This window comes from Corvus kubaryi, unplaced genomic scaffold (genome assembly GCF_017639235.1).
Source record: "Corvus kubaryi isolate FWS band 111438036 unplaced genomic scaffold, C.kubaryi_AGA036_p1.0 36838, whole genome shotgun sequence".
In the NCBI taxonomy this organism is placed as follows: domain Eukaryota; kingdom Metazoa; phylum Chordata; class Aves; order Passeriformes; family Corvidae; genus Corvus; species Corvus kubaryi.
In genome coordinates this window covers 7,825-17,748 of record NW_024580965.1, presented here as the reverse complement: position 1 = coordinate 17,748, position 9,924 = coordinate 7,825, and the positions used below count along the sequence as shown (strand labels likewise).

Here is a 9,924-nt window from a genome sequence, read left to right as displayed (position 1 = left end):
CACCCCCACCGGAGACACGCGCTACGCTGCGGTCACTCAGTTCGAGGAAAAACCCCAAAAACCCAAGGAAAAAACCCCAAAACCCAAGGAAAAAGCCCAAAATCGTGGATTTCGGAGCGTGAGCGGAGCAGAGGCAGATCCAGGCATCCCTGGGCAGCAGCAAGAGCAGCCCTGAGCTCATTCACCTGCAGGCGCTTCAGCGCTCCCCACACTGGGGCCAAGGAGTGGAAAAAACAACGTGGATTTTTAAAAAATTGATACAGAGGGTCCAGCTAAAGGAAGGAAGCCGTGTCTTTGCCTCTTGCAAGCATAAATCTTATTTAGAAAGAAAGATAAAAAGGGAAATAAAAGCAGAGGCCGTACCTCGAACTGAGTGACCGCAGCGTAGCGCGTGTCTCCGGTGGGGGTGGTGTATTTACTCCGGTAAAATCCTTTCATTTTGTCGTTCAGCTCCCCTACAAAGTCTATCTTTAGTGTCCCTGTCCCTGCAACACAAACACACCCTGGGATTGGCAGGTGACCAAAAAAAAAAAATCCTGGATTTGGGGTGGATTTCAGTCCCGAAACGGAGCAAATCCCAGAAGGTTGGCGGGTTCCCCCCACAGGGTTTTAGGGTTCTTTGGAACACAGAGCGATGACCAAGAGGGAGCCACCTTAAAACCTCCATCCTCCAAGCCTTACCTTGGAGCAAAGTTTGCAAAATTCATGGGATATAAGGAATAACGGCATCCTATGGAATCCTCAAAGCCAAGATGGAGCTCTGGCCACATTCAAAGCCCTTAATCAGGCTCAGGATTAATTCTGCCCTCGGTGTCTCAGTGCAAAAAGGGAAACCTGAGCTTGGCGGCCAAGATCCCACAGGATTCCAGCTCCATCATCATCCCACTATCTCTAACTGGTGTTTATCCAGATGAAATTTAAAAAAAAAAAAAAAAAAATCCAGATGAAATAAAGTTTTATCCAAAGTGAAGAGCTGAGTTTTGACCGAGGGGGTTCCTCAGAGCTGGAGCAGCTTTGGAAGAATCCGAAGGTGGATGGTGAGGAAAAACCCTGAGGTAATTCCAGGTAATTCCAGGAGCTCCCTCTGCCCACAGGGGTCACAGGAATAGCTCCTGCCTCCCACCAGCAGGGATATCATCGCTCAGGGGTTGGAGGCAAACATCACCATCAATCAGACAACATCTGCAATTCCAGAGGCTCCCAAAGTGACCCGGAGTGGACAGACTCCCACATCCACTGTGGGCAATTCCAGGGAAGAAACTGCTGTCCTACTCCAGCCTTTCCAAGCGCAAACCCCTCAAACACAGGCAGCAGGAAGCAGGGGAATGGCTCTTACCTTTCTGCAGGGTGCTGGGAAAGGACAGAGTGACCTTCTCATCCTCATTTTGATAGTTGAACCCTGTGGCGTGAACCTCTGGAATGGGAAACACAGCACCGGGGTCAGAACCATCCCTGGAGAGAGGTTTGTGCTCGGGAACTCTTCAAATTGAACCCCAAAGCAGCTGAACTCAACGTGCAGAATCAATTCTGAGTGATTAAACGTGAGGAACCAGAGGAACACCCTGGTGGTGGGAATTCCAGGGCAGGGAAAGCTCCTGCAGCACCCAGGAATGAAAGTTGCACTGAGAAATGCTGCAGGAAGAACAGGAGCTGTGCCCCAGGAATGTTGGGAGCAGCTGCTGCACTCCTGACAAACGGTGAAATACAGCCCCAAACTTCTCCTCACTACAGAACACGGCAGCAGGATTCGTGTTAATTATCCCAATCAGGATGCTTAGGATTTATTCACCTGATCTGTGGCTCTCGCTTCGAAAAGCTCATTAATCTCCACAGCACGGGTGGGGGTTTACTTGGATTTAACCACAAAATAAAACCAACAATGTCGATTTTATTTCAGAAATGGCTCCAGAAGCAGGGCCCTACCTCAGGGTTCCTGCCCTGCTCAGCCTGAGGATCCCAAAGCCACCCGAAAATGAGGCAGTTTGGTATTTACATAGCTCAGGAACTATTTGTGGATGCAAACATCCAAACTATGAGGCCAGGCTGGAGAGACAAGGCTGGGAATCTGTGCAGGGATTAAACTGTCCTGGAGCTTTGGCAGAGCCAGGAGGGAGCACCTGGTGCTGCTTCTCCCTTCCTAACTCACCAAATCCTGCTTGCTGCCTCCAAGGGGATGCAGATTTGTTGTCCTTCAGCCAAAAAAAAGTCTGGAATAACCCCACAAGACCTCACTTTGCAAGTTCTGCTTCCTCCACGCTCAACCACTGCTGCAACCTTTAAGAAACTATCATTTAAGAACTTTAAATCTGCTCCAAAACAAGACATCACCATCTTCCACTGCCAAACTCGGCAAGCCCGGACACAAACCATGCACTTTTCATCCCGAAACAAAAACGTGCCACTGAACCAACCCCTCGAATGACAAAAGCTGGTCTGAAACAACAATTTTAGTCACAAAAGGACTCGTTTTCCACGCTCAGGTATCACTCCAAGTGTTCGGTTTCAGCCCCAGCACACTCCAGGGTGCTCGGCTGAGCTGCTCCACACGTGACAAATGTGATTTTATTGTGGTGAAATTTCAAGTGCTGTTTATTCTGGAGTGGTGTGATTTCAGCCTTAAGCCTGAGTTAATTCCAACCTCTGCTCAATGCAAGAGCTGCAGGAATGAATTAGGTTTAACTACAGGTTTCACAGAGCTCTGCTCGGTGTTTAATCTGAGTTAACCACCGTGGTGGGCTGCAGAACGCAGAGAGGCTCGAATGAAACAGCAAAAAACACAATGCAGAAATAATTTTCTTTTAAAAAAAAAAATCTCTCCAGGATCAATTTTAGGCTCTCCTGATCAGTGCTGAGGAGTTCCAAAAATCAACTGTAGCAGGGATGAGTGAGAGCAGTGAAGCAGAATCCATGCCAAGGACACGCAGCTGCCACCAAACACCGGGCAACCAGCACCAAAAATAAAGGTTGGGCTTCTCTTCCTATCACCCTGGGGATACTGAGGCAGAAAACGAGACAGGAGAGGAAGGTTTTCCTATCACCCTGGGGATACTGAGGCAGAAAACAAGACAGGAGAGGAAGGTTTTAACAAGAAATCCTGAAGGAAAGGCACCAATCTGGAACTGGGCTTCCGGCAGGGAGGAGCTGAGTGCTGACTCCATCGGATCCCATGGATTTTGACCCCGACTATTTCCAGAGTCCAACAAAGCAATGTGGGTGACCCTGGTCAGAGAGGGGCTGGACACCTGTCGGGAATTTATTTATCCAGGAGGAATAAACCATGCTGAGCCTGTGGTCAGAGGGTAACTGAACACCGGAGAGAGGCCGATAAGGATCAGCCCAGGAATGCAGCAACGCTCCCCCCACAGATCTTCAAAAAAGCCACAAAACATTTTTATCTTTTTACAGCTTCTGATGGCAACGATCTGATCCTGGAGACAAACAACAGAGCAGGACCTGAGGATCAGAGTTCCAGCCTCCTGAAACCGAGGAATACACAGGAATGTGCCTTATGTGGAGCTTCTGCCAAAGGTTGACAACGGATATCGAGTTTCTTCCTCCTCCTCTCCCAAATGTGAGGTTCTCTAAACGTGTTTGAATTTGTGGATCTGTTCCTTTGGAAGTTTTAACTCAGAGGTGAACATCACCAGGCCTGGAAGACGAAACCCCGAAACCTTCAGGGTTTTCTAAAGCTCAGAGCAGCTCCTCACATATCAAACCCCAAAACAACAGGACATAAACCAAAGATTCCAAGTTACTTTTTTTGTTTTGTTTAAACTCCTCACTCAGCGCCAATAATTTAATCCAGAGCAAAAGAACCATGGAAAACCGTCAACAATGCTTTTTGTTGGAGTTGAAGGGAGCTGCTTCTAACAAAGATGTGATTGCAGCAAAAGGCTGTCTGAATTCCTAACGCTGGAATACAAAAGCTCCTGAAGAGAACAGCCCGGTTTTGGCAGCCTACAAACTTTGGAGAGTTTGGCACTGCAAGGTTGCAAGTTAATCACTTGCACATTAGTGCACAGCCTGGGCTGAGTCGCAGGAGGAAAGAAAAAGCTGCTGGTGGCTCCCATGAGTTTAGGAGAAAGAAAAAGAAAGGGATGTGAGAAGTGGGAGTACCTGAAATCCTACAACAGCATTTGGAATAAATCACAGCCCCTGCACAGGGCATTTCCTGCAAGGGCCCAGTGACCAGAGGGATCCATCCATGAATGATCCCAAGTTCTGTTACACCCTCACAGAGGTGGCTCCCAGCCAGGGGCTTTAAGCAGTGCCTGGATCCCAAGCCAAGACAAAGCTGAGAGCAAACCATGGAATTTTTTCAAGGAACCCTCGTTCTGTGGCATGGAGAAGTCACAGGCAATTAAGGCATGATGATGGCTTAATGACCCTGCATTCCCAAGGGAGCTGTGCCCCCTTGGCTTCTCTGGAAATGAAACACATTCCTTAAACCATCCCTGTGCTGACCCAGCACACCCCATTCCCGGGAAGGCTGAAGTTTCGGAGCCTTTCCATGAGTTCCACTGTAAAATCCGACAGGAATCAGAAGTACCTCACCTACCAGAGATTCCCAGCTGGGAATAAGGGAATAACCCAGCCCAGCCCTCCTTAAAGCCCTGCATTGAAACTCTGCCCTTTGAGTCCTCCCCTTTAAAAAAAAAAAGGATGGAGTTGAGCTCTTCCACAACTAAGAAAAGGTTCACAAAGGGGCTGAAACAACCCCAGAGAGCCACAGGCAGTGGTTGTTTTTCCCACCTGGCCCCAGGTGGGAATTGCTGTTCCCATTCCCTTCCTTCCACTGGCATTCCCATGGAACCACCATGAGCAGGAAGAGGATTTGTCTCAAAAAATGCCTTTTTTTTTTTAATTTTCCCCTTTAGAGGCAGCTTCCTGATCCACTTGGCTGCTCAACAGCGTGAGCAGGAATGCCAGGAGAGGGGTGAGAGTGGGGACAGGCACTGCTGTTCCTGCCCACAGCGCAGAATGTCACGACTGTCGCGACATGGGGGTGCTCCCAGGCCTGGGGAAACACAGCTCAGATACTCCAGAAGTATTTTGATATTTCTGGGGGTTTGTTTGGTTGATTTGGTTTGGGTTTTGGGGTTTTTTTGGGGTTTTTTTTTTTGTTTGTTTGTTTTCTTATTTTAAATCCCAGCTGAAGCTCTGGTCTAACATCCAGGCATGGCCCCACCACAGTGGGAAGGAAAAGACCCAAATAATGAATTCTGGCCTTAAAAACCTCTTCAACGTTGAAGTACAACCCAAAGTTCATTGGTCCTGCTACACAATCATCGCCACAGCTGCTGGGATTTCCCATGGGAAGCTGCCAACTGTTCCCCTCCAAGAATCCCTGGATTTAAGAAACTCCTTTAGATCCCCCAGGATCTGAGGAGATTCCAAGCTGAAGAACCAAATTCACTGATTCCATCACGATTTCACAGCTGCTCGGGAGAGAGGGAGATTCACAGGAAGCTCCAACTCCTTCGCACTCCCCGAGGATGAAACTCAATCCCTTAAAAAATGGAACCAACTTGTCTCGGGAATGTCTTTGCAGCTCTTCCTTTGGGCTGAGCCAAGGCATCCATCTGGACAAGTGCACACCTCAGTGCAAAAATTCCACTGTCAGTGTTAAAAAAAACCTAGCTCAGGGAGGGGAAAAAAATATCCCAATGACTCGTTCTGATCGGTGGGAGGAGCCAGTTTTAACTTCAGCCATGGAAAACTCTTGTGTTTTGAGCAGCTTTGTTCCATTACAGCATTCCTGGCACACACAGAGCGAATCCACAGCCCTCCCTGACAATCTCTGCACTGGTTTTGTGAGGAAACTGAGGAATTTTCTGCTCCCCAGTAATTAATCTCTGCTGGTTTTGTTATTCATTCCTTACTGCTGTGGATTACACAGCAAAATTCTTCACTCTGACTTTAAAGTTACAGGGATCCTCCCTCAGCTTCCTGTCAAATATTGGGCAATAATCTGATTTCCCTGCAAATCTGCATTAAAATTCCAAAGGCCAAGTCCTACCCTCTGCTGTATCCACCAGGAGAAAGGGGAGTGCAGGGGGACAAGGAGCTCTAGCCACGATCTGCTGGCAGTCAGGACTAACAGGGATTTTGGGGTGGAAAACCCAATTATTCTGCACAAAAGTCACCAGATCAGTTCCTTAAACAAAGACAGGGATCTGTTAAAACAAGATCTCTTTCCACAGCTGCTTTTCAGGCTTGAAAGGGGATAAACGACCAATTATCTTTTATCTTTAGATGAGGGTGAGACAAATTCTTCCCAACAGAGCTAAGGGGTAACAATTCCTTCAAAACCACCACTAACTTCTCCCTCTTTTTCAGGCATCCAGGAATGAAATCCCAGCGACCTGGCCGATGTTACCGTGGGTTGCCTGGGCTGTATTTCACGCTCAGTTTTGGAGAGCAGTTATACAATGACCATCCCGAAGCTGTGCACAATAGAAGCATTAGCCAGAGCCTGACTCGATCTCTATCAACAGGTGCCAGCAAACGCCCTGCCAATTCCATGCAATTTTCCTTCCAAAGCCATTACGCTCCTTGGCACATTCCCAAAACCCCGAGAGAGGTTTTAACCCCGTGGAGCCTGGGAGTGATTATGGTGATTAATTATTTTTATATTTTTTTAACTTTTAAACTTTTTTTTTTTAAAAATTTTAAGATTTTGAAATATTTTTATATTAATTGCAACAAAGCTACACCTCGAGTGTTTATGTATCATAATCATGTTTATGTATCCTAAACACTCGAGGTGTGGTTTTGTTGTAATTAATATAAAAAATACTTCTAAAAATTTCTAGTTTGTGAGTGCCAGTGTTGCACTCATACTCCTGTGTGTCCAGAGAGCCACATCCAAGGATATCCCAAAAATCAGTGTGAATTTAAGCCACAAAACTCATTTTCAGTATATCCGGGTTTAAATCTCCACTAAACTCAACTCTAACACTTCGCAGCTACAGCAGTCCCTCTCTATTTTGGGTAGTTTTTCTGATTTGAGTGGTAAGAAACTTCACTCCCAGGTGCTTCTTCCCTTTCTTTTCCTTTCCTCCGTGACAAAATGTGGGATTCCCGGGAGGCTGTGCCCGTGGCAGGGCAGTGGGTGGAACAGACGCTCTCTGCCCTTACTACCACTCCTTATCTCCTCATGACTCAGGAGGAGAAATAGCTCCGGGAGCGCTTAGCAACCACCCAGCTCCCGATGGCAGCGGGCACACGGTGCCCGGGGACAGCCCCGAGGTGCCAGGGGACAGCCCTGAGGTCCAGGGGACGGTTTTCCATTCTTTCCCTATCGGAACGGGGTTGGCCTCGCTCCAGGATCCTTGGTCATTCCCTTCCCTGCCGGCACTTCCTGAGCTGAGCTCTGCTTTTCCACACACGCCCTCTTCCCAAAGCTGCTTCCTCAGGACACAGCTCCTCACCTCAGCTGCACTCCCCCCCCCCCAAAAAATCCTCTGGGTGCTTAAAAATAATTAAAACAAAAAAAAAAAAATCAAACCCGTTTAAATGCAAAGACTCGGTGCAGATATTCCGCTTGGAATCATGGAATTCCAGAGCGCTTTGGGGTGGAAAGGACCTTAAATCCCACCCATTGCCACCTCCTGCCATGGGCAGGGACATCTTCCACCATCCTGGATTGCTCCAAGCCTCATCCAGCCTGGCCTTGGACACTGCCAGGGATTCAGGGGCAGCCTCAGCTTCTCTGTGCCAGGGTCTCACCATCCTCACAGGGAGGAACTTTTCCCCCCAAATGCCCTCCTGAGTCCATTTCTCCATCTGTAAAAGTGGAGTAACACTACAGGGATCTGTAAAGTGGCATCACGGAATGGTTTGGGTGGGAAGAGACCTTAAAGCCCATCCAGTGCCACCCGTGCCATGGGCAGGGACACCTCCCACCATCCCAGGGTGCTCCCAGCCCTGGCCACTTCCCTGTACGAATCTGTGGGATAACACCACTGCAACAGAACCGAAATGATCCCTACAAAACCCACTCCAGAAATCCACATTTCATTTCTTCTTCGGGTGTCCAAACACAGCCCTTTCTTCCACCTTTATCCAGCTGCTGCATAAATAGCAACGTTTAAACCTACCCAAAGAACACCTTCCTCCCATCCATCACCAAAATCATGCCATTAATCCCTAACCACGCATTTAACGAAGCGTTTCGTGGCATCACCGTGGTGTTTTCCTCATGGAAAGGGACATTTCCCTTGTGGAAAGGGAAGCCCTGCAGAAGCTTTTTTGTTCTCTGAAGGGCTTCAGCAGCAGTTGGACCAAAGAACTGCTGGGCTTGAAAGAGCAGAGGCTCCCTGAGAACCCCAGGAAGGCTCTGCCCACTGTGAGACCACGGCTGCTCCACGGAGCTTGTTTTCCACACCTCCTTCATTTCATGCTTCAGCTGCTAAAGCCCTTTTTGTGTTTGCTAATCCCCTCCAAATATAATTGGGGAAGTCAACGACTGCAGCTGAGTGTTACAAATTTCTCCAGTAACTTCCATTCCTCCAGCAACTTCCAGGCCTTCACAGAGCCAGACCCCACCCCGGTCTCCTCTACACTATCACCTTTCTCCACGCTGTCCAACACTCAGAACATCCTGCTAAGGCCAATGAAGTGTTTTCTGTGCTCTCCAAATCCTCCCCTGTGAGTTCTTCCTACTGCAGGCCATTATGGATGCATTCCTCATCTGAGCCCTGTCATGGATTTTGTCGATATTCCCAAATCCACAGGTACAGGTGATGTTCTTAGAAGTTTATATAACATCCAGATAAAAAAAAATAATATCAAACCAGCCCAGCATCCTCTGCCTACATCCTCAGGCACGATGGAGGAGAAGGTGAAGGAATTTCTTTACCATAACACAACTGGCAGTGATGAAAGCGAGCATGGAAGCGAGATAAGGAATTCTGTGCTTCCGGGGGCGGGGCTGAGCTTATCAAACCATGACATCACTTTGTAATCAGAGCTCTTGGGCCGCTGGCAGCAGCTCCCAGAGGCACAAACGAAACCAACCACGGCTCCTACCTTCATCTCCTTCCGGGGCGTAGGACGCGGTGATGATGTCGATGTCAGCACAGTTCATCACGATTTGGTTGGTTGCATTTTTCACCTGGAAGAGAAACTCCATCAGCATCAGGAAGAAATGGGAATTCCCACCTCCCATCCATCTAAAAAGCCCCTCCAGCATCAGCTGTTTGAAGGAGAGTTGGGTGCTTGGGATGGTGAAGAAGAACGAGGCGTTCCAGCGCTGCTCCCGTGCGTCCCGGGGCGTGAGCGGTGCTCAGCCACTCATCTCCACTGAATCACTGAAGGGAGCGAACCACAGGGTAAAAAACGGGGCTGAACACTTCACAATGGGGCCCTTGTGCAGGCCTGGGGAATCCAAACCCAATAAAAATGGACACTGAGCCCATCAGCCTCCTCTGGGCACGGCCTAAGGGAGAGCAGAGCAAAAACATCGGAGCGCAAACGCGGATCTTTGGGAGATGATCACAAACACAACCCCTGTATGTGCTCCCCGCTGTCACAACTCCTCAGCTTAAAAACATCTGCCAGGAGATTCTCCTTCCCATTTTCCTGGGAGCTTCCCTTCTGCCAGCTCTTGGCTCCGCACACTTTGCTTTATTTACCAAGTGCCAGCTCCCAGCGTAGGAATAAACCGTGGGGCTGTGCCAGTTCCCTGTTTGAATGCGACAGCCTGAATACAGAGGAATTCAAATGAAATATAAATTAATTACAAAGGGGTAAAATATTTGGGAGTTAAACCGGGAGTTATTCAGAAATTTACGGCTGAAACCACCAGAATGATCACGCTGGATCAAGCTGGGAATTCTGCTTGCCCAGGATTTGGTTTCTAGCAGGAGACACCACCAGTTCTTTCAGTAAAGGAGCAAAAATTTCTGTAAGAGCCAACCA

The 9,924-nt window shown here is 48.3% G+C and overlaps 1 protein-coding gene across 1 annotated transcript in view; it reads right to left on the bottom strand.

The window, feature by feature from the left end:
• NPEPPS (aminopeptidase puromycin sensitive) overlaps window positions 1-9,156 on the bottom strand; it is a 32,576-nt gene extending 23,420 nt beyond the window's left edge. The window contains exons 1-3 of the mRNA XM_042020150.1: window positions 9,034-9,156; window positions 1,337-1,414; window positions 364-485 (exon numbers count right to left, since the gene is read on the bottom strand). Coding sequence (XP_041876084.1) covers window positions 364-485; window positions 1,337-1,414; window positions 9,034-9,142 — 309 coding nt within the window. The 5' untranslated portion in view covers window positions 9,143-9,156. The remainder of the gene's footprint in view (window positions 1-363; window positions 486-1,336; window positions 1,415-9,033) is intronic.
• Window positions 9,157-9,924: the final 768 nt, after the last annotated feature.